The 26,062-nt window shown below is 39.5% G+C and overlaps 1 protein-coding gene across 1 annotated transcript; it reads right to left on the minus strand.

Annotated features, from left to right (window-relative positions):
• Positions 1-594: 594 nt before the first annotated feature.
• col10a1a (collagen, type X, alpha 1a) lies at positions 595-5,631 on the minus strand. The gene is made up of 3 exons (XM_060880460.1): positions 5,525-5,631; positions 5,119-5,248; positions 595-2,973 (listed from the first exon to the last, which is right to left on the minus strand). The coding sequence occupies exons 2-3, from the start codon at positions 5,231-5,233 to the stop codon at positions 1,133-1,135; spliced, it is 1,956 nt and encodes a 651-aa protein (XP_060736443.1). The 5' UTR covers positions 5,234-5,248; positions 5,525-5,631; the 3' UTR covers positions 595-1,132.
• Between the last annotated feature and the right edge of the window lie 20,431 nt (positions 5,632-26,062).

The raw sequence follows: 26,062 nt of genomic DNA on the forward strand, positions 1-26,062 counted from the left end.
GGACACTCCCCACATCTCCCCAAATATTTACATACACTCAACCCAGAGCAGGAAATAGACTCTGACCTACACCTACAGACACTTAACTTTGACCAGGAATTTGAGTTCTAAAAGGTTCTGGTTAATGTTAACAGCTAAAACGTTGGAAAACATTGGATTATGCATGAAATAAGATTAAAGAGATAACTTGGCAATTGTGACCCCTGGACAGGAACTCTGGACATGAGCCACGAATACACCCCAAATAGGTCACTATTTCCTCAAAGGGCACCATGCACACACAGCTTCACACATAGGAACAAATTATAGAAGCCAATCAACCTACTGGGTTACCAGAGGAACCCAGAAGAAAACCACATGGACCCATGAAGCAGCAAAGTGCTACTTCACCTAAGTATTTTAAAGATTTAGGTATTGCACCATGCTGCCAGCATCATTTAAAATTTAACAAACTATAAATATGTGCTGCTTTGTTACTGTTGTTGCTGCTGTTGTTGTTGTTGTTTTTACAATAGAATAGAATAGAATAGAATAAATTCTTAGTACTATGTGCTGCACAAAGCCAAATCACAAACACACAAACAAAACCCCAAATATGTTTAAGACAGTTTATTCTCATCATTATAGTTTACAAAGTACAGTTACATTTTAATGATTAACAATTGAAATTGTTTTGGGTGTCTTGTACATTTTTAATAATCTGCATGATGAGTTCACAATGTTTAAGTTACAAACAAACATCAGGAACATCATTCTTTGTGTGTAATTGATAAGGAAACATTAGTCAAAACAAGTTTTAAAAAAAAAAAAAAAAAAGCAAAAATTTAAATCACCCGTTCAAAATATAAAAAAAAAGGAAAAAAAAATTTGTCAGGACATGTAATCATTATTAAACTTCAAATGCTTTGTCCAATCAAATCAAATAAAGATGACTGTTTATGCATTTAACTGCCTTTATGTCCCTGATAGCCTGTTACATAAAATATGTCCTTCTTTTTGGCACCCACTGTTAGGGATTTTCAAGTCAAGATACTTCTATTTCTCAGAACCAAAGAACAACCTGCTTTGACATTTTTGTTGCTTGAGAAATAGTAAGAATGTTTAGAAGTTATGGTATTTTTGGATGAATGCATCACGTAGAAGCAATCAGGAAACCACTGAAGGAGCAGTGGACATTATCAGCAGCAAAGACACCGTTTGCCTCATCATCAGGGATCTGGACATAAACGGTGTCCTGCTCGTTAAGCTGAAGGACAGTACTACCAGACATTTGGTCCAGGAAGCCTTTGTTGTACTCATCATAAGTGAACATAATTGGCTCTTCATTTTTGTACAGAGCCACCAGAGCATTAGCTCCATTCACATGCATGCTGTATGAGAAGAAATACACTCCAGGAACCTGGCAAGTAAACATACCTGTCTCAGGATCATAGTGATTCTCAGCATTATAGACAACTTGTTCAAACTTAACAGGGCTACCAGCCGGAGGATAAGGTGTTGTAGTTAAGGCACTAAAAGCAGACATTGGGGATTTGACAAAAGGTTCCTTGACAAAAGTGCCCTTAGTTTCTGCAATAATAACTTCACCAGGTGGACCAGGTGGGCCAGGAGGGCCAGCTGGTCCAGTTTCACCAGGGGCACCATCTGATCCAGGAAGTCCTGGTGGACCTTGTGGTCCAGGAATTCCTTTAGCAGCAATACCTGCAGGGCCAGGTGAACCAGGAAGACCAGGGTGACCTTTAGCTCCTGGTGCACCTGGTTGACCAGAAGGACCAGCAGGTCCTCTTGACCCTGGGGCACCTGCAGGCCCTGTTTCACCAGCTGGTCCAGAATTTCCTGTATGCCCCTTAGGTCCAACAGGACCAGGTGCTCCTGGAGCACCGGTTGCGCCTGCCTCACCAGTCTCTCCTTTGCTACCTGGAGCACCTGTGGCTCCCCTTGCGCCTTGTGGGCCTGTTGCACCTGGGTAGCCCGATTTTCCCTCAGGTCCCTGTGACCCCTGATCTCCCTTATGTCCCTTAAAGCCTTGAGGCCCCATTGGACCTGTTTCACCTTTTTCACCTGTAGCTCCCTTCTCACCTGGGAAACCTCTTGGACCCTGAGAACCAGCTGGTCCCATTGGGCCAGTTGCACCTGTGTATCCTGTTGCTCCCCTTGCACCTGCCTCACCTTTCTGACCTGTTGCACCAGGGCTACCTACAGGACCTGTATCACCTTTAAAACCAGGAGCACCTGGCTTACCATAGCCTGGACTACCTGGAGCACCAGGGGCACCTGTTGCTCCCTGAGGACCTTTAGGGCCTGAAGGGCCTGGCAATCCTGGAGCACCATTTTCACCTGGTTTACCTGCCATTCCAATTCCAGGAGCTCCAGTGTGGCCTTTTGGTCCAGTTGGTCCCATAGGACCAGGTGCCCCATCAAGACCAGATGAACCTGGCTTACCTGGCTCACCTGGGTAGCCAGGATTACCAGGTTTACCAACACCAGGCTGACCTGGTGCGCCTACAGGTCCCATAGGTCCAGTTGAACCAGTCTCACCTGGTGGCCCTTGAATGCCTATACCTCTGTCTCCTTTTTGTCCAGGTGCACCAGGAATACCAGGATGTCCCTTAGGACCTGTCTCTCCTCTTGGTCCCATTGATCCAGGCGAACCAGCTGCTCCAGGTTTGCCAGGGGAAGACAGACCAGCAGGCCCAGGGATACCAGAAGGTCCAGGAGCACCCCTTGGTCCCTGAGGACCAGGTGAACCAGTATCTCCTTTAGGTCCAGGTGCACCATTTGCACCTGGTTTGCCGGGTCCACCTGGAGTGCCTGGCTTTCCAGGTGCTGAGTATCCAGAAGGTCCAGGTGGGCCAGGTGGTCCCTGGGGCCCTGGCAGTCCAACAGCATTCTCGCCAGGATATCCAGGAGGTCCAGGAGGTCCAGGTTCACCAGGCTCACCTGGGGCACCTGGTTCTCCAGCTACAGAAACCACTGAAAGAAAAATAAAAGCATTTCAGTGTGTTTCAAATTGACTTTCCAAACAGTTTATTACTTAGTACAACAGTCCCAGTCATTTCAACAGTTTTGGAGAAGAAATACCTGCGCAATAAATTGGTATACTGTAGTGTTTGAACCATTGCACAAGTTAATATGATAGTCCACAAGTTTCCAGCCATGGTACTGGAGTACCCCCTGTCCTGCACATATTATATTTACATTATTTTCCCTGCTTCTAATACAATGATTCAATTAACCGGCTAATTTGATTCAGGGTGCATTGAAAACACTAAAACGTGCAGGGACAGGGGGTACTCCAGGACCCAGCGGGAATCTGTGGATGTGGAAAGGATAAGTAAGGCTTTGATTAATGTTTTAAGCACTAGCATTTCTTTAGAAAACCACTATGACTAGGAACATGACTAGGACCTTGCTTTGACCAGCAGTGTTTAAGGAGACCTTTATCTCTCTAAGAGAAATTAGACAGGAGGGTCCCTGGACCATGCTAAGCTTGGGTTTGTATTGTATTTGAGAAGACAATGCATGCTTCAACAATTTCTAAAATGTATTAATTATGTATTATCAGGCTTAAAATCATTGAAAAATGTATAGAAAGGTTTCCTCTCCAGTAGCTTGAGAAGAACTTTGCTTGCACAGCTGATAAAGGGCATTTTTTTTACAAAATCCTGCTTCTCTGGAAACATCCTTTTATATATCATTTTAATTATGTTTTCCCATCACTGTAAATAGTAAAGTTCTAAAATATATTGCTGTTCTATCATTTCAAAGCTTCAAGCATCACTATTATTTAATGTCTATATCTAGCACCAGTAGCATCTCACACTGGATATTCAAACATTTTACAATGACTTTTCCATACACTGAGCAATAATTCCAGGATACATCAGATTCACTGAAATATATTAGACTGTATTTATATTACAGGATGATGAAATAGTGGGCTTATGTTTTGAAGGCGCCTTGATGTGGTCAAATCCACTGCTGTGTAAACTGCATCAGTCCTTGTGTCATTCTGACTAAAACAGCTGTGTGAGGTCTCGCCTGTGACACACCCTGTCAAATCACTTTTCAACATGTTCATGCTATTCATATAGCCTTAACGTTACACTTTGGTGCTAAAACACTGCAGTGACTTCCTAACACACCATTTGCAATTCGATTCAAATCCAACACCCCAGCATCTAATTTCCAGTTGGAAATTTAATGCAGTTAGCTTGTTCCTACCGTTCAGATCCAACCTGAGTGAATGCAATACACCTGCTTCAGGTTATTAGTCTAGTTATTGGTTCAGCTTCATTATATTTACAGTTTACATATACTTAGGAAGGTAGATCTGCAGGAACATGTGCAGGTTGGTGATCACACTTGCAAATGCATTTATTTATTTTATTTATTTATTTGTTCAGCAAACTATATTCAATGCATGTCAAATATTTTGTGATTCCTGTTGCAAAGCCAGTTAAGTGTCTAAGAGAGAATATGCAAAAAATAAATAAATAAATAAATAAATAAATAATGTATATATTTATGTATATATATATACGTATATATTTATACGTATATATATATATATATATATATATATATATATATATATATATATATATATATATATATATAATTTCATTTAATTTTAATTTTAATTTAATTTAATTTAATTTAATTTAATTTTATTTTATTTAATTTTATTTCATTTAATTCTGTCCATTTAAATGCAACTGTTAGAGCACAAAAAAAACTACAAAACTGTGCACTGTGCAGAGATGGATAGAACAGATAGAATATTATAGAACAGATTCTGAATGGTATTTCGTTTAAATATACAATATAAGTTTTTTTGAAAAAATATATTTAATTTGAAGATTAATTTGTTTTATCGATTACAATTCAATGCAGTTGTCAGAAATAAAGTATGAGGTAATGCTTAGTATATTAAGCCTGTGCCAATATTATGACCAGGAGGCGAGACGCCTCTCGTCATTGGATAAATTAGCGCTTCTCAGTAACCAATCACTGCAACGAACACATAAGCATGTTGAACTCCATGTTTGTTTTTTTTAGTTAACTGTATCAGGTTATGTTTTAAAAAAAGCTTAGAATCTAGAAAAAGGAACTTACCATGACCTTTCACGGCATAAGGAGCCTTCATCACTTTCTTTACCATGTATCTCTCGCCATGGCCGGCAACCAGGGCCACCAGGAAAAGAAGAATGCTTGCTACTCGTTGGTCCATTTTCTGAGGTTAAATCTGTGTGTTGACAGAGTAGAGATGAGTTAGATGTAGATGATAAATGACAGTAAAATTCTTCTAAGAAAAAAAAAAAAACAATATTATTTTGGATATTTTGAAATCCTCCAAGAAGTTTTCAAACTATTTTCAAAGTATAGACTGATATAAAGGTTTTATCTAAAATCTGCCTTCATTTGGTTAAAGTAAAGTTGGTAAAGACTCAGTTAAGCAATAAAGAGAAAGAGAGAGAGAGAGAGAGAGAGAAAGAGAGAGAGAGAGATCCAGGATACATACTGGCATGCTTGGGTTCCAAATAAATAGTCAGCACCACTGCAGCTCCTACTGCTGTATATCCTCTTGGTTTGAGCACCTTAGAGCATCTGCTGATCTCCTGCACAATGATCAGGGTTTTTATACTGTATGTGGCCCATGTCTCATTAAAAAGCACCCACCACACCGGTCCCTCCTCCTCTCAGCTCCACTGTAATTAACAGACAGATCTGCCCAATCTCGGCATGGCACTTCACTATGCCTGTTTGCTTCTAAGACCCATGATTAGTTTCCACTCATTACTAAAATGGACTCGAGTCAGAAATATCTTTCAAGAAGAATACATAGTGTGTGTAAAGTTCATATAATCTGTATTTAATGTTGATCAATTATTCTTCATTATTTGAAATTCAATGTCAATTATTTTTTCAGAATTAAGAAGAGTAAGTAAGTACGTACGTAAGCGACAGGTATAAAGAAGACAATTACATGTAAAGATGTTTCACAACCACCAAAAATTATTTTAGTGCCTATGACTGTGTGCATTCATGCATTTTTTGCAGATACTCTGAACTTTCTAAATCTATACCTATAATTTTCATGGTTTTTAGTGAATATAAATATATCTTTTTGCTTATTACCACAAATACACATCCATACCATACATGCATAATACACGATCCCAACATTTCCAATTTCATCCTCTTTTAAATAAACCTTACGCTTCTTTCTTCTATTGACCGTCTGGTCCACTTCACCTCCTACCACACACACACAAGAAGCCAAATAAAAACATGAAGGTTTTAAGGTGGCAGAAGCGGTGTGTGTCTTTTCCTTTCAATTCCCTTTGCAACAATCACGATTAAATCTAATAAACTCTCTGACCATCAGTCAACACACACCGCTTTCTTTCCTTCCCCGTCTTGGACGACACTTTGCTTGGTTTTTGTGGATGGGGTATAGTGAGGCCTTCATTAAATCAGCTATTTTAGGCCTGGTAGTTTATAGTGCCGTACTTGTGTATTTTTAAAAGTGTTTCTCCCAAGAAGCAGCTAGTAAAAGATATAAACAGGTTGTCTGGAACATACATCTGTCTTTGACTGCGGTGAGAGCACGTTGTATCACAGACATCCACCAGGGGGCAGGATATTCATGGTCACTGGTTTGTTGAAGGGATTTTTTTTATTGTGCTTTATGCCATATATCACAAATCAGTCATATTTTAGCACCTTTCAAACCCACACTTGACTTATTGCATGCCTTTACATTTTTTTTTAACCTGTAAATCCTGTCACATCTAATGACACCTGTGAAGCTGTCTGAGGTTGAAACTTTATCTGCATCTATAATATAGTGTCCTGGGTGATGAAGCGGAACGATCTTCCACAGGGTGTGTGGAAGTTCCCTGTTCTTCAGATGATGAAGAATTTCTGTCACACAGAGTATTATTAACCAACCCCTAGACATGAATCTCGTTTCAGCATCCACAATTTTCAGAATTAGGCTCAATCAAGTGTAATTTTCCAAATGCCGTATCAACATACTGTGTAGTTATGTAACATAAATAGACTCATAAGTATTGTTCGAGCATGCTCTGCCTGAGCTCACAGACTTTATTTTGCACACTGTAGTATCAATGAGACAGGGTATTTTATGGGATTAAATTGTGCAAAAGTCTAAAATAGCAGCTGCATCAAGTGCATGATTACAATTCTCACTGTCAGTTCCTTATTTCCAATATTCTGCCATTTTTTTTCCCACTTTCCTCTCGCGTGTGGATCTTTTGTGCATTGCTTGTGCCATCTCTGCCTGCAAACCTGCTTCTTTTCAACTATCTTTGTGTTTACAACCCACAATGGAGGTTTGAGACTCAAAATGCTACTAACATTTAGTTTAATGATAGAGCAGAACCGGGTGGAGTCGGGCTTTTTTTTTTTTTTTTTTTAATGTTTGTTGCTTCATTTTTGTCTTTTTTTTTGTATAAAAGCTGTGAAAAGAAAACAGAAGTAAACAGCTTGTTTTCCTGTGAGCAAAAATAATGAACGTACTTTCTCTGGATGGGAGACGTGGAGCAGCATTTTATTTTATTTTTTATTTAGTAAGCATGCTATATATTTTTTGTTATTAAAAGCCACACATTTAGATTTGGTGAAAAAAGTAAGTAGATATTTTGAGCGCTTGCTTTGCAGTTTAACGCTAGATGCATAAATAAGCAAAATGTGCAGTTAGGAGTGGATGTGGATGTGCTGAAGTCATTACTGCTCTCGAGCCCTTTGTTGTGGTTGTTGTCCTCTTTTATGCAAACTATTAGAGGTCACAGTAATTGTCAGCATGGATGTGTGAGTTTACTGCATGCTATCTGAAGTTATCTCATCAGGGCCATAAATTTGAGTCAGACACCAGTATGAAGTAACATTGCATGTATTTACAAAATGTCTGAGTTAAAAAATGCCCTAATGCTGCAGTTCAGAACAAGGAGGATACAGTATACTGCTATGAGTTATCATGATCAAGAACCCAGACAGCAAATGAGTGCTGGTTTATTACCAGCCCACATACCGCCATGAAATGACAGCAATGAGCTTAACCTTGTTGAGACCATATTTCCAGCATGTTACGGACCAAAATTTGCAGTTGGTCTAAAATGAAAATGCTGCCGAATCATTAGACACGGTTGATCGCATTCGGGAGCTGTTTGGCTTGAATTACAAATTCCACAGGAACTTTGAATCTGCTGGATTACAATAAACTTGGTATTGAGACAACTGACACTAACGCGCTCAAGAATTTCTACTTGTCGGTCCGAGGGAACACTTCAAATTTGCATGTAAAGTGTTTCCCTACCAGGAAGGGTTCACCTAGTGAAACATTCACAAAACAGGTGAAGGTTCTAGATTTGTATAAACAAACATACAGGCACCTAATGTGGTAATATCAAGCGTATTCTGGGCTAAAAGTGGTCAGATTTATGTTTTTTTGTTCTGGAATTTTTTACCTGAACCCAAAAAATGACAACTAACAATTTTTCTTTTACACCATTTTAAATTTTAGTCCATAAACCGCTTAAAATACTTTCTCATTAAAGTCTACAAAGTATTAACTCAAATATCTCTAATGTATATTAAACCTCAAGTCTGGCCACTCTGTGAACCTAGAAAACCATAAAGGATGTTCTGGTTTGACTCTCTAAGAAATCTCTTAAAGCTTGTAGATTCACGGAAACTAAATAAACAGTTCCAGCAACACTAAACGGTTTTTTTTTTGGATATCTAACTAAGCAAAAAGACCAACCATTAGGATGGGTTCTCCCCAAAAGACAACCAGAAAACTATTACATCGGTAAAACCTTTAGATTATGGGTCAGTGGTGGCAATTTCAAAAGTGGCCAAGTTTAAGATTTCTGTCAAAGTTGTTTAAAATGCAACCAAAATGATCTAATGCTTCTACAGTATATCAGTTGAACACAACAGTCAATTTTGGCACGTAAAATGCCTGAGATACCTTTCATCAAGGTCAATAAACCACTTACCAACACAACCCTTATGTACTGGTTACTTTTCTTAAAAGCCTTAAATCTGGTTACTTTTCACCAACAATACATTTGATTACATTACCACAACTGGCCAAAACCCGGTTTTCTGGCTGTCTATTAAAGAAAGCTCTTGAAGGTTATATGTAGAACCCTATAACAATGATTCAGTTAAATGGTTAAGGTTTCTAGGCTGGACCCATGACTGTCATTTGCGGTAACCCCAAATTCAGGTTTTCCAAATTTCTGAATAGGAAATTTTTACTCCCCTTAATTCTACATAACCAAATAACTTAATACTTGCAAGCCAAAGTCAGATAAATGGCTAGTATTTCCAAGACCTCGTTTGGTCGATGATTCATTCCTAGAATTTTTACTGCTAGTTTGTGCAATAAGTCTGTCCATTCTAATACGGTAGGAATTGAATTAAATCCCTGTAATACAGCTCAAAATAACCTTAAATTAAAGACTTGTTTAAGGGTATTTTGCTGTGTAAGCTACTTTAAAAATGTAATTAGGTAAGCTACAATTAAAGCTTCATTAAACTTAATCTTCACAGAAGCTACACAATGAAAAGTAGTTTTACAGCGAAGCTAGATGAAGGGAAGACCCCAAAGTCTAAGCCTAAACAAAGTCTAAACAGTGTCTCTCCTGTCTATAGAAGGCTCTCAATCATCTCCATTCATTCCACAGAATCTTGAAAATACTAATTAATACTAGAGCCAAGGTTTCTTTCTTTTCTCGTAGAAGGTGGACTAGCATTAGCACTAGCATCCATGCTCCAAGCAACAAGAATGGGGTAACAGTGTACATGCTTGCACCAAACCTCTACTGACCGGACCAATTATTCAGTTATTTAAGGGATTACTGGGTCCGAACCACTTGTCAAATCATGTTAACACTATATATTTAAACTTGGGGGGAACACTTTACAGAAATGGTGTATTTCTTGCCTGACCAATGTATGATTTGAGCTATGCCTGGAAAACCAGATCACTCATGCTAATTTTGTATTTCAGACCCAAGCATAGATATTTCTGTTTTTTGTCTGCCGGTAAGCAGTGATCTCCCTTACCCAAGAAGAGAACAAGTTGTAATTGCTGGTTAATGCAAGATGCAGCAGGCGCAGAGAGTTTGCGCTAAAGATATCTCATCTAGATTGGGAAACAAATTTAAGCTTTCAATAAACTCACTCCACCACTAAAAGCCGGTTTGAGTTTTATGAATGGAAGGGTGTATGGGCCCCTCTCACAGTGATTGTTGGTGAAATTACAGGGTCATATCTACAAATGTATCCGGAAGTGAAGCTGTCTCAGGGGTGGGATTCATAAGCAGAGGATGTGTAACCCCTAATGTACCCCTCATTATATTTAGTCATGAATCATGGTTAAATTGATAGCCATGGAACGTACGGTGCAGTCGGGCTGTGTACTAACTCACACACTAAATGTGCATGTAGTCGTTTACTCGGTAATGACTGTTTGGTTGAAAGCTGAAGAGCCAAAACACAGGGGCAATCAGAAAAAAATGAGAATTGCTGAGCAAACAGACAGACTGATGTTAATGAGGCAAATGTGAAAAGTAAGATTATCTTAAAACCTTCTAAACCAAGCTGTGCCCAGATATGATACCTTGCATGATTTATACTGTCCTGGATAACCGGACCACTTTGATTATAGGCCATAATGAACAAAAAAATTGCTGAGCAAAGAACAGACTGAAGTTAATGAGGCAATTGTGAAAAGTATCACTTTAAATCCTTCTATAAACAAAGGAAAGCCCAGAAATAACACATTACGATTCTTTAAGTGTTGACCATTAAAATGCCATGTGTTGGTTCTTGAGTCCTTTTTGCCTTATTTCCGCCATCAGAGTCATAGAAAGATGACAAACCACTTTAATAGAAACTAAATAAACTTATGAAATCATTTGAAGGATTTCTACCCAACTGTGGGGGAATGGAAAAGAATTTAAGTCACATATACATTAGAGTAAAATTGTTTTCTATGGAAGTAGGGATCAGAGCTCAGGGTCACCCCTTAAGGACTTTGCTTAAGGGCCCAACAGTGGTAACAACTTGAAGACCAACCTTCTGATCACCAAACTAGAGTCTTAACCATTTATAAACCACTGCACCTCTCAAACCAACAATCCCTGGCTTGGGATAATAACCCTCCTCCTCAGAGGTGTTTACCTCTACTGTAAAGAGAAGAATAGGTTCTGGATGTTTAAAGATAGGCACCATGGTAAAGGTTTGTTTCAGGTCTGCAAAGGACTGATCCATATCGGTTTCTTAGGTTGTCAATGATTTTATGCATTAAAATAAATATCATTTTCCACTCAGCTCCTTCAAGTTTCAGGTTGTGAAGGTCAAATTACTGAAAATGTGGTTTCTCCAAGTTTCTCCAAGGCTGGAGGCACCAGGTCACAATACTACTGAACTGTAAACCATCAGTTATTTAATTACTTTATGTGAGGAATTACTGGGTCCAGTCAACTGACAATTCATGTTATTGAATATATATATATCCAGGCCACTATTTATTTACTTAACACTTTATATACATGGTGTAGTTCTTTTCTGATCAGTGTATGATTTGAGCAGATCATTTGTGCTAAGAAAAAACATCAGCTTTTGGAGCTGGTTATTAAGTGTGACGGAATGGTGGAGAGTTACTAATATTGTCTGCTAACTACATGACATTCTGACAAGCCCAATGAGCTTGTCCCGGGATGGATGTATGTATGTATGGATGGATGGATGGATGGATGGATAGATAGATAGATAGATAGATAGATAGATAGATAGATAGATAGATAGATAGATAGATAGATAGATACATAGACAGATAGAGTAGGTCAGCTCAGTAGGTCAGTTGGTATAATAATATCCACATGTGTGTAAAACACAATCTGGCAACCCGTGTAAAATGCATGCCTTTAATTGAGCTGAGTGGAGTGTTTAACAGTGCAGTATGCAACATTTTTAAACTTCAGTAAAAGGAAAGCAAATACTTTGTGGCTTCAAAACATCTGTGGACTTTGTTTTAAAAGACAAAAGCAGCTATGTCAATGAGCTTGACCCGGGAAGGATGGATGGATGGATGGATGGATGGATGGATGGATGGATAGATAGATAGATAGATAGATAGATAGATAGATAGATAGATAGATAGATAGATTGATAGACAACCTCCACTGAATCTACATTTGAACAAACACCAAAACAAATGTGCCTAAACCCCAGAGAACTTTCCAGACAGATGTCCACAGTCATCGGTTGCCCCATTATACAAATTGTGTTTCTCTTCAGAAACCACAATTGCCTCTCCAGAAGTCTGACTTCCCCTGACAGGTTGTTGGAATATGTAGCGGGTTAATTCTGAGAGGCAATAAGACGGTCATAGACTGTGCTAATCTTGACATAGACTCTTCGAAACTGAGCTTGACATTATACAACCCAATGAAAAAGCCTTTTGGAGTTTTGATTTATCGCTGTAATTTCACATTGTGCTAGTGTGGCACTTCAGTAACCACAGCTGAATATGTGTTCGCCATTTCAGATCCACAATTAAGACTTTCCCTTTCTCGGCGCATGATAATTAGAACGTCATTTCTGAGCTTGTCTTCTATAGCAGTGATAGCAGTTATGGTTTTGGGTAATCTCAACAACCCATTTTTGGATTTGACCTTAGATTTGATATACTACTGCATGCATCTATTTTAGCGCTAGATGGTTTTAAGTATCATAACAGGAGTCTCAGCAGTTTTAGATCTTAAGGTCAAGAGAAATTGGGGATTTCCATTAAAAGGGGTTGTTTCAATAAGATTTTTTAGTTCTTGCTATGGCGCTTCCAAGGCTCTCTCTCTCTCTCATTTTCTACCGCTTATCCGAATTACCTTGGGTCACGGGGAGCCTGTGCCTATCTCAGGCGTCATTGGGCATCAAGGCAGGATACACCCTGGACGGAGTGCCAACCCATCGCAGGGCACACACACTTATTCACTTACGCAATCACATACTATGGACAATTTTCCAGAGATGCCAATTAACCTACCATGCATGTCTTTGGACCGGGGGAGGAAACCAGAGTACCCGGAGGAAACCCCCGAGGCACGGGGAGAACATGCAAACTCCACACACACAAGCTGGAGGCGGGAATCGAACCCCCAACCCTGGAGGTGTGAGGCGAACGTGCTAACCACTAAGCCACCGTGCCCCCGCTTCCAAGGCTAAATGACAGATTTTGTACAAACATGGTCACAGCCTCAGGGGAGTCCAAGAATTAAGTCATAATTGGGTGTCAATCAGAGGAATGCTCTGTCTGCTGGTTTATTTCAGCTGCCCGGTGAGAAATTTGATATATTAGGTCAATCTGATCTGCAGTAGCCAGAGTCTTTTTGTATAGAATCATAATATACAATCCCAAGTTCAACACTTAAAGGCAGGGTCTCCGATTTTTGAGAAATGCTTCAGAAAACTGCATTGGGCCGAAAACAAAACAAAAATCAAAACAAACGTGTAGCCAATGAGCAGAAAGGGGCGGGTCTTGTCAATGTGCGGAGAGAGTGTTCAGTGCGCATGTGTGACATTAGCAGAAAGCGGTTTTAACATTGACATGGAGGATAAAAACAAAGAAAGAAAGCGAAGAAAGGCTTACGATAAGGCAAGAAGTAGGACCGATAAGTTCAATCAATCAATCAATCAACTTTTATTTATAGAGCACCTTACAACAGCCAAAAGGAGCACAAGGTGCTTTCCAGAGAAACAGCAATAAAAACAATAAAAATCAATAAGAACACAAAGAACATAAAATAGCAGTTGAAACAGGGTCTACATGTTAAAGTTGGCGCATATTCACAGATTGGAGTTTCCCGAGTCAATAACTCCTGAGCTAAACGCTGTTACTACACAAATAACACCTCTTTTCTATCGTAGTAATGTAGAGACGCAGCTACAACCGTGTTTTGTGTAGTAACAGTGTTTAGCTCAGGAGTTATTGACTCGGGAAACTCCAATCTGTGAATATGTGACCAACTTTACTTAAGACGCCGAGGCGCTTTTTTCCTTCTCGATAGGTGAGTAACGTTGGTTTTGCTTTGTTACACAGAACTAATATATGCCTTTGTCCTTTACATGATTATGCTTGTGTGTCATTTTTGCTTGTTTGTTGATCTGCAATCGTATTGTTCTTCACTTCAGCTATGATAAAGACACGTTTCTTTCCATTAGTTGCCTGGGTTACGTATGTATGTGTGGGCGGAGCTATCGATACAGGGGTGGGACCCGTTTGTGTTAGGGGCGTGTTTGTTTTGGTGATTTTAGATGTCAACATTGGCTTTCAAACATCAAAGACCCCACCTTTAAGTGAAGACCAGAAGAAATACACGGTGATTTTTATTTATTTAATTTTGATAGTCACCTGTTCAGTTTGGGTGAATGTACATTATGATCTGTGTCTTTAAACAATGATCTTATTTTTGTGTTGTCATTCTGTGTGTGTGAGTCAGACATCAGAAGCATCTTAGGGTTTTGGCGGTGCTTCAGCTATTTGTACCGATGTGTTTATAAATTCAAAGGAGGCCATTTTGTGGCCATATGGAGGGGTTTGTGGGTAAATGTGGGTAAATAAGGAAACTCAAACTATTTACTAGGATATTCTTCCAAGCAGTTTTGGCCCCCTGCCTTTTTTTTTAGTTATGTTTGGAAGGTGTTCAACAATTGGTGGTAGAAATAAAAACTCCAGACTTACTGTGCTACGCACGTTCCGAGTGAAAACAGACAATTGCAGTCAAATCGCCTTTAAAACATTTTCTCACTCTGTTTCATTTTCGGCATCTCAAAGCATTCGGGCCCAAAATACATCCTCGCACTAACAGAGAATTCTTTGTGTTTATCCGTTCACAGACCAAACCAATAGGCTCCATTCCAAACACAGTTTAGATTTCTGTCTCCCTCATGACCACTTGAGAGAATTAAACCGCTCTTGTGTTTAAGTTACTTTCAAAACACGTCATGATATGGATTTTTGTGTATCAGCGCTGGGATCTTCAGTTGGTGTGCGCTATCATAAACGTGTTATGCTATGAATAGATCTTGTGGCTTTCTCTGTGGGAAAATCCAAGGAAAACACATCATTTGGATTCTTTTTTTTAATCTAAGGTAAGGGATAAGAATATGATATGAGATTAAGATCTGATGTTTGATGGTATACTGAGATGAGATCATCTCCATTTAATTCCAAAAGGAGAATAACTGAAGCCTGTGTTTATGGTATTTGAGGACAAAGCAATCACATCTTTGTAAATTTGCTTTGCTTCAGTCTTTAGGAAGTCGTGACCTAATGGTTAGAGAGTCTGACTCCTAACGCTAAGGTTGTGGGTTCGAGTCTCGGGCCTGCCACGACTGAGGTGCCCTTGAGCAAGTCTGCTCCCCGGGCACTGCAGCATACATGGCCGCCCACTGCTCCAGGTGTGTGTGTTCACTGCTGTGTGTGTGCACTTTGGATGGGTTAAATGCAGAGAACAAATTCTGAGTATGTGTCACCGTACTTAGCCGTATGTCACGTCACTGTCACTGAAAATAAACTACTTCGGGCCATTAAGGAAAGAATCCAGATATACAGAGACAGCTGCTTTTTATATTACATTGTAAAGCTAAAAAATCTCCTACCTATCAGTAACAGGGCGTGTGGTGTTGGGCTACCAATCAGAAGGTTGTGAGTTCGATCCCAGGTCCACCAAGCTGCCACTGTTGGGCCCTCTGGTTAAGTCGCTCTGGGTAAGGGCATCTGCCAAATGCTGGAAATGTAAATGTAAAAGTAACATGGCATTCATTTTACAAACCCGTTATGGTTGAGCCTTTTAACAGAGTCTTCCTTTTAACAAAGGCAGAACATCATCATGCATACACACAGGAATACACTCAAGTCCATTGTTTCAACAAATAAGACCATTTTGACCTAATGTAGGGATTATCCCTTCTAAAACATTTAAAAATACCATATAATGCCCAAATAAGGTAAATTAGACTTATATTTGTTGTGCTTCCAGACTGTAACGATGTTGAAATGTTTATCCTCATTCGTTTTCTCTGGAGACAAGCTAATAATATGTGTAGAGGATTGTGGGAGTGAGAGCAGTGCAATTGCTAAATTTCCTAACTATCCCCTAAAGCAAATCCAGACTGGTGCAGCATCGTAATGACAGTGAGGCAACTTTATAGCAGGTACTTCCCCGAAAGTCCTGAAAATTACCTGCAGAAGAAGATTCAAACTCAGTACTCTAATGCACATCAAGAAAGAGATCAATATACCACTTCTGCTAGGTCTGATGGTGTCGATTCTTTTTCTATAACAGCAGCTCTGTCCGTACTTCGAACCTTTTTATTTATTATTGATAAAAGGAGACTCCGGTGTCAAATCAGGAAGCTTTCCTTCACTGGAAAGTCTTCAGGGCAGAAGAGTTTTTCACTTCTGTTTCATCTTTTATAGAGAGAAAAAAAAGGGAATAATTGTTTAAAGCTTTAAGACCCTAAGTGAGAACAAGGAAGAACTTTGTGGAGGCACCAACATTGATTATTTTCCTAGAACAGCATGTTCTGTCGTGTATTTTATTCTGTGTTTATCTCTTATTAGGGGGGCACGGTGGCTTAGTTGTTAGCACGTTCGCCTCACACCTCCAGGGTTGGGGGTTCGATTCCCGCCTCCACCTTGTGTGTGTGGAGCTTGCATGTTCTCCCGTGCCTCGGGGTTTCCTCCGGGTACTCCGGTTTCCTCCCCCCGGTCCAAAGACATGCATGGTAGGTTCATTGGTATCTCTGGAAAATTGTCCGTATTGTGTGAGTGAATGAGAGTGTGTGTGTGTGTGCCCTGCGATGGGTTGGCACTCCGTCCAGGGTGTATCCTGCCTTGATGCCCAATGACGCCTGAGATAGGCACAGGCTCCCCGTGACCCGAGGTAGTTCGGATAAGCGGTAGAAAATGAGTGAGAGAGAGTGAGTATCTCTTATTATTTGTTTGAGATATAAATTCTATATAGTAGTATTTTTTAAGCCAGCCCTCCATTTTTAAAGAACAATTAAAGAAAAGATCTATTGCTCTAATGGTCGATTGCAAATACGCATGAAAAACGAAGGAGAAAAGACGTCTAATGAAGCCATACACGGAAGGACAAATTGTATCTAGTTCTTTGAGTGAGTGATTTAAAACGAACTAAAACATTGCGCCCTTTCTGACATTTTCATCCCAGCCATACTGTAGATATATAATTTTTTTTAACTTAGACTTAGGGTTTGCAGTTTAGCAAATTATAATGAAATTAACCAAATTATATTCTTTTTATTTGGAAACCTGCTGTGAGCTATACATTCACCCTCCATTATCTTTGAGGCTCCATGACATTTGTGTAAAACACCCTTTTTCCTAATTAAAGGCCAGAAATGTGCCGGAGTCTGAGATTACGAGCAGTGTGTGTGTGTATGTGTGTGTGCATGTGTGTGTTTTAAGACTGACATCCACCCAGTCTTCTTGGACCATCCACACATGAGCTCACTGGCCTGGAGATCAACGTCATACTCGGCACGTGAGCTTCTTTCCACTCAGATGTTCCTGAAACACAGTCAGCTGGTGGAATAAGACACAAAAAATATAGCTACATGTTCAGAAACAAGTCTAAATCTGTTGATGGGAGATACCTGGATTTATAAAGCTTATAAATTAATATCTGTATGGCAATTTCATATCTACAGTATATGGCAAATGTTTATCCATTTACAGTTACTCCAATAATTCTTCCTTTTGCTAGGATGTCTTTAACCTGGACTGAGCACAAGCACCTCTTCCCAAGACGGTTTGAAATCTAGTCAACTAATTTAGGTTTAGATATGCTCTTGAGCCACTGTTAGGAACTTTTGGGCATGTGTGGTGTGATTTGGTCTAATGAATTATTTTCCTATAAGGCCATCCTTAAAAGTATTTTGGTTTGCAGTAACAGTAAGAAAAAATAAAATAAAAAAAAGGGTCGGTAAGTAGGTCTATATTTTTTTTTTCAAGTTTCAATGTAAAACAAAAAAGTACAATTTTGGTGATGGTGATTACGTAGGTATGACTTTAAACAAATTAGCATATCGTGACGTCACTGACGTCTTAACGCAAATTTACAACCGGCAAGTCGGTCGGACTTAAAGCAAAAAAAAATAAAAAATTTGAGACAGTCCTAAATTGACAGGGTCGGTCGGGTTACGGCAAACAAGAATATTTTTAAGGATGGCCTAAGTGTTTTATTGCTCTTACTAAAGCAATTTCCCAGTGCTAACATCCATCCATCCATCTGTACTGATTATCCTACAAAGGTTCATGAAGAACCTGGAGAACAAGTACACAAAGTAGAGGATACCCTGGATGGAGTGCAACCAATCACAAGGCCCAATCAAACACAATTTAGAAATGCCACTTAGCCAATCGTGTCTTTGGACTGTTTATGGAAACTGGAGAACCCAGAGGAAACTCCCAAAGCACAGGTAGAACATCCAAAATCTATGCAAACAAAGGGTCAGAGACAGGAATCAAACCCCCCAATACCAGAGGTGTTAAGCAATAAAGAATAAATATGTACGGTGTTAAATAGTCATTGCTTCAACAACCTCTCTTGTTTAATTTGATAAGACAAGAAAAGAAAATACAGCTAGTCATGAGAAATCCTGAAAATCTTGGAGACTCCACTGAGACCAAAAACGCATTAAAAGCATCTCTTCTCAGAAAACTGCACCATATCAACAACACTTTTGTGGTCTTTAAAACAGTAAACATTTGAAATGGTATTAAATATTTAATCTGTGAACAGCGGAACAAATGTCAGATCTTCTGTTACATAGAATCAATCAACAAACTTCTGACCAATCAGAAATAAACAGCATTTTGTTTTATAGTGATCGAACAGAAAGCGCAAGTCTGGCTGATCGAACTGTCTCTTGTGTAACACCTCAAACAGTGAAAGTGCTTTTGTTTTCTCTTAAGCTGTAATGATTTGGAGCTTGGGAAATTGTTTTTCTGCAATTTAGGAGATTTCGTTTCATTTGATTTCACAATCTAGAAACTTTCAAAGCCTGGATAAAATCCTCTCCTATTATGGAGTCTGAGTTTATACTGATTTCGTCTGAAACACAAATTGTCTCTTATAATAGTTGCTGAGGAACAATTCAAGCCTGGATACATAAAGAGGGTTGCATCAGGAAGGGCCTCTGGCCTAAAACAAGCAACTTTTACCAGAGTGACTTAGGGTTAAGGGCCTGGCTCAGGGGCCCAGCAGTGGAAGCTCGGTAGACCTGGGATTAGAACTCATGACCATCTGATCAGTAATCCGACACCTTAACCACTAGGCTAACACATCCCGTTTTTAAACGTGTGAATCATCAGCTGACAGGAGTGTTGTGTCAGCAAGAATCAAAGGAAATGTATGGGTTAGAGACTGTAGCAGTGAGAAAAAGACATGAGGCAGAGTTGGAGGTAGCAGAGATGAGGATGTTTGAGGTTCTCTTCAGGAGTGACGAGGATGGACAGGATTAGGAACGAAAGGCTAGATTGAGATTGACATGTACAGAGGAGGGAGATGGTTATACTGGTAGAAGGATGCTGGAGATGGAGCTGCCAGGTAAGAGGTCAAGAGGAAGGCCAAAGAGGAGATATACTGTATGGATGTGTTAAATAAGGACATAGTAGCGGAAGATACAAGAAGATAGTAGAGGATAGAGTTAGGTGGAAACAGATGATTCGCTGTGGTGACCCCAAATGGGAAAATGTAACTACAGTATAAGCAAATATTAAGCGAGTAACTAAATTCCCCTTTAAATATAAGCATCCTTTAAGCCATGACCTCGAGTGTAAAACAAACGGTGTATGAATATAAATCTAAATATCGACTCTAACTTTCACAGCTCCTTCAGCCTTAAATGAAGCCCGTCTTTAGTGACGCCGACAGAAGACTTTCCTAGTTTAACACATGCACGTGTGGAGTTTGGCAGCGTCGACTGTCTAATTTACGGCATGTGTGACGTTAGCTTTGTAAGAACTTGATTGTAACTCAGACGGCGTTAAGTCTGTAATCATGAACGCTACATTCCAGATGGCTTTAATCCTCATATTTACTGCCGTGCGGCTAACGTTGACTAAATGACTAGCATTAAGTGAGTAAAGGCACATCAAACACAGTTAGCTTCAGCTCGTAACACTGGAGTTTTTTTTTTTTTCAGAAAGATACTGTTATTCTGACTTTGTGAGAGTTTTAAGGGTTTAAGCAAAGATTCAACTTAAACGGCTGAAACAAATCTGTTTGTTTAAGCATTTGTTTAAAGTGAAATCGGGAGCATTTGAAGTATCTAAAAGACCTGCACTTGCTGCTTACGAGCTTCCCCCCGGTCTCAAACAGACACACCTCCGAAAGAACCGCAAAGTGCCTGTAATAGAGCAGAACTAAAGCTGCAGTGTGGACTTTGCAAGCCTCATGAGTCAGCAGCAAAGCTTGGAGTCGATCCCGGAACGAGGAATGAACCATAGTAAAGGAGAGTTTGTACAGTATAATACGCTCGGGTCCACGAGTTCTCAGGATATCTAGATTGAAATCGTATAAATGCAGCGTGTTTTTTTTTTTTTGTTTTTTTTTCAGCGAAGCCTCAATTAATCGACTGAACGTCATGTGAGCCGGGTAGAGGGAGAAGGTGGCTAATTAAAGCTATTTTGGACATCAATTAAACCTTGTACGGTCTCTGCCTCTGAAACAGTTCATTAAGTTAATAACTCTTTGGTATCAGAAAAACATCTAGTTCTAGATGACTTGAAGTCAAGCGCAGAACTGCGGCCTGTTTGTACAGCTAAATTTACCTGTTCCTTAAGGATGTATATATGGATCCAGACACGGTTAGCTCAAAATATTCATCAGAGCCTTCCTGAGAGCCACATACATTTTTGGGGTGTTTTTTTTTCCCCATCTTGCCTTTAGAGAGGCCTGGAAATAGCATGCAACCTATTGACCTAAGATGTTCAATGTAGTTACTGTGTCCTCTACATTTATTCAGGTTTATTTCATTGTCTTATGTAATGTGTGTCATTGTAAAATTACACACTGTCTGGGTGGCTGCTTGGGGAAAATCCCTCACATGGGGATATTTCGACTATTTCTATATCTTTCTGGAAACTTCTGAACTATGGAGATGTTTCTCTCGAGCATGAATCTCAACCACAAGTAAATTCAAATAGTATATTTAAATCTAAATACGTCAAAAGTGCCATGAAAATTTTCAAATTTCAAGCCTCACACCAATTGTGTTTGCGTTTAATTTTATAGGTAAATATTCAAATTAGGAGTAAATATGAGTATGGCAATGAGCATAAATGTGCTTCTATTAAAGTGTCCTCCAAATGGAGCTCCGTCAAGCACCTCCGATGTTGATAGGTGTCTCTAAATTGCCTCAGTAACTATAGAATGCCTCGTTAATATGAAACCGTTAATACAGAGGTGTTGAAAAGTTTTGGAACAAATTTCAACACTCACGATTTTTCAACACTCACGATTCACAACACTCAGTGGGCGGAGCTTCGGAGGCTGAGAGTATGCAGAAACATTTAAGCACTTCATATACACGACCAGCATTAAACATCACAGCCATGAGTCAGAGGAAAAAAAAACTTTTACTGCGACAGATTAAATGGGAAATACTGTATATGCTCGCTTTGAGCAGCTACACGGTCAGCAATAAAACCATAGAACTGTTGTCTCCGATGACGTATTTGTCTCTGTGCTGTGACAGATGGTAAAGTGCATCGTTCCATCTCTTCAAGAATTAGTGAACACCCACATCTTATTACGTGTGGCTTTTAAGACAAGGAAAACTGCTGGCTGGATGTTTGGTGATTCCTTGGCTCCGTACAAACACTGTTGGAAAATTTCAGACAGTAATATGGTTGCCGTAGTGTGAAGAAATACAGCTAAATTTCTACTGGGACTGGAAGCATGTTATATTTAATATCATTGTAATAATATAATACAGTGATACCTCGAGATACGAGTTTAATTCGTTCCGTGACCTTTCTCGTATCTCAAATTGCTCGTATCTCAAAACAATTTTCCCCATTTAAATGAATTGAAATCTATTTAATCCGTTCCAGCTCGCAAAATTCCACTCCAGTTGTTTTGTTTGTGTTTTGAATATGAAAAATGTACAGTACCTGTATTTATAAATGACAAATATTGTATAAAAACATACAGTAATAAAAGAGAATGTTAAAAAAATAAACTGGTTTTACTATAAAGTGTATTATTTACCTTGGAGATCAGACGACTTGAGCTAACGGAAGATGCGCACGGAAGTTGAAGGAGGAGTAAACAGGCGGAGGAGTTAGGAGGAATTACACTTTCACTTTCGTTCACTTACACGCTACTGTACACTCTTAATGCTACTTTACACTTAAATGGAACTTAACTAAACTTCACTAAATTAATGAACTTCTTCTTCACAGCACTGTCCTTTACACGCGCTTTCTTAGGACCCATGGTTTTAAATGCGATAAAGTTGTACTGAACGCAAAATAAAAGCACAAAATACGAGCACAGCTTTACACAAGTGTTAACAAAGCGAGCTACACAAACACTAACCGAGTGAGAGGCGGGAAGCTGAGGCGGGGGAAACAGAGCACACGTTGTTGTTGGTCTTTGTTCGGCGGCGGCGGCTCGGATGCTCGTATCTAAAAAATTTGTTCGTATCTCAAGGCAAAAATTTGGTCGAATCACAGCTCGTATCTCAAAAAATCCGTATGTCAAAGCACTCGTATCTCGAGGTATCACTGTACTTTCTTCTCAGACTCCCATCGATTAGCTGCATCGATTCTCCCTACCTAGTAACACTAGAACAGACGACTGTTTCCGGGTTGATTAATTTCCTTAATAAACATCACATTGTGTTATTTAACCATTTAAAGTTATGCTTAATTTTTGTAAAACTTTTTACTGTGCGTTCACGTACGTCCTACTGGTAAGTTCGTACTTACGAGCTGGGAAAGTTGTAATTACAGCTTCAGGTGTCATGGAGCAAGATGGAGGTGTGTGATCTCTTAATTATTCTAGAAACTTCTAGAAAATGACTGAAACCACCTTCTGAGATGAGTAAACCTTCAACTGCAACAATTTATTCCTAACTCCATACGTCCACCATGTTTTTCTTACTGACACGCTACCAAGCGCGGAAACTCTGAGCTTAACGAAAATCCAAAGATTCCCACTCGTAATTGAGACTCTTTAGTAGCATTCGTGTGCGTTTAACTCCTAAATACAATCTTTCCATGACTTGAATGCATCATAGCTGCAGATATCACTTATATAGCAGATATAAACAGTTGCTCGGCTCAGCTTAACTAAAGAAATTAGTTGACACTGGAGACTCCTTCCTTACGGAAAACGTCACTGTATCAAAGATTGATTATCAATTTATTAAACACTTTATAAAAATTATACATTATATATAGCTTTCAAACTTTCTCACTCACTCACTCACTCACTCACTCATTTTCTACCGCTTATCCGAACTACCTCGGGTCACGGGGAGCCTGTGCCTATCTCAGGCATCATTGGGCATCAAGGCAGGATACACCCTGGACGGAGTGCCAACCCATCGCAGGGCACACACACACACACACACACACTCTCATTCACTCACACAATCACACACTACGGACAATTTTACAGAGATACCAATCAACCTACCATGCATGTCTTTGGACCGGGGGAGGAAACCGGAGTACCCGGAGGAAACCCCCGAGACACGGGGAGAACATGCAAACTCCACACACAAGGCGGAGGCGGGAATCGAACACCCAACCCTGGAGGTGTGAGGCGAACGTGCTAACCACTAAGCCACCATTAAATATTAAATATTATTTTTTTAAAGCTTCATAAGTGGAAAGTGCCATAAAAAATTTAGGAGTAAATATGAGTATAAACCATATGTCTAGCTACATGATTGGCTAATTGCATGAATAAACACAAAGGTGTTTCTATTAAAGTGTCCTCCAAATGGAGCTCCTCCAAGCACCTTACAAGCTCGTGCCAGTAGGTACAACCACCTGCCACACAAGTCCCCTGTGTAATTTCTTACTTAATGAACAAAAGCTCGTTAGAACGAATATAAACCACCGATTCGGTTTGGTTATTCTCAGAGCTGAAGTTATAGGGAATTAATCGCCACATTCGGAACATATTGAGAGGAAACGTCTCATTCCTGCTGTTGTGAATGGAAGGGTGACACTGCTCACACTGTTCAGGAAGCAGGCAGGCCAGCTGTGTGTGTGTGTGTGTTGTGTGTTGTGTGTGTGTGTTTGGTGAGTAAGTGTGTCCGCACTGTGGCTTTTCTCCACACGCTATTCTGCAGGAGCCTGTGGTCTCGTCCCACCCCCCTCGTGTCTGCCGTGGTTTGAGCTCTTACACTCCCCTGGTGGTGTGTTTTCCCCAAACCGAATGTAAAGAAAGCTGTGGAAATGACAGCGTTGCTTCGAGCAAAAAATAGACGTTTTGATCATTCTCACAGCTATTTGTGCACGTGTTTATTCCTTTCCATCTATAGAATTAGTCGCTTTAGGGGTAAGCAGAAATTAAAGTAGGTTCTGTCTTTAAAGCTTACCATTATCGCAAGCCAAGGGTCATAAATTAAGAGTGCCCTCGTGACTGTGTGACCAAAAAATGCGTCACGGGAGACACTCTGCAATCAGATGTGGCCTGTTTGTTAAAAAAGGACGGGATGCGTTTCATCTCATACAGCGGTTCCCATGAACATCTTTATATAGTGATATGATTGATATGGTGCCAGTGTTTGTCTTACAGCCCACACTGTCTTTGGTTTACACACACACATGCTTCCATCGAGTGTTCTTGTCATGTCTTATATACTGTAACAAGGGTGCATTAATGTGAATTTTATATAAGTGCAAGTTCTAAAATGTTGCTCATTTTCACGTTTAGCTAACGAACCTGCTCCAAAATGGTGGTTAAGGTAATGTAGCTACAACAGATTTAATAGACTAAAAGAATTGATTTACGATTATTATCCCTTTCTGATCAAAAAGTCAGTAAACCCTGGAAGCACAGAGAGTGCTGCTTGTTGTTTTTGTTTTTTTTAGCTCATTCCATGTGCCTGTGTTTGTCTATTTACACCCTACTGTGTCTGCCTTTCTGAGCGAAACCTTGTCATTAAGTCCAAGCCTTGTGCTGTGGTTTTGGGGTTTCTGTTTTTAAACTTTTTCCGTTTTCAGAATCATAGTAATGATTAATTATTAATTATGCAGCGGATTATTTACAGAAATGACTCAACCCCAAGCTCAACAATCACAAGTGAAGTGAAGTTTAATCATCATAGTGAAATAAATATTAAAGCTTTAACAACTGTTCTCAGACCAGTTCTTAATAGTGGATTCATCGCCTTCAGTGTTGTATAAAGTACTAGAAAGCAATACTTGAGTAAAAGTACAAGTATCGTACTAGAAAAAGACTTCGGTAGAAGTGAAAGTTAGAATATTACTCAAGTAAAAGTCTTAAAGTATCTGATATTTACTGTACTTAAGTATCAAAAGTCATTTTCTGATATTTAATGTACTTAAGTATTTGAAGTAAAAGTAAAAAGTAAAATTTCAGTGATTTTTGGTAGGTATAAGATCAGGGGCGGTTCTAGGATTTCATCTTTAGGGGGTTTTAGCCCTCAGTGAGAATTTAAAACAAGAAGAGTTTTATATTATATATTATATGACTATGTAGTAAGCCAAAAGTTATGGTATTATTTAAAATGGCAAAAGTGGACACCAAAATTTTATGCATGATGTAATGATGCCAGTCTCGAATCAAATCAGTTCATGTGTGTGTGCGTTCTCTACAAACAGTGTGTCCAATGAATGCAGTCATTCATTCATTCATTCATTTTCTACCGCTTATCCGAACTACCTCGGGTCACGGGGAGCTCAGGCGTCATCGGGCATCAAGGCAGGATACACCCTGGACGG

Source organism: Tachysurus vachellii, chromosome 10 (assembly GCF_030014155.1).
Source record: "Tachysurus vachellii isolate PV-2020 chromosome 10, HZAU_Pvac_v1, whole genome shotgun sequence".
Taxonomy (NCBI): Eukaryota; Metazoa; Chordata; class Actinopteri; order Siluriformes; family Bagridae; genus Tachysurus; species Tachysurus vachellii.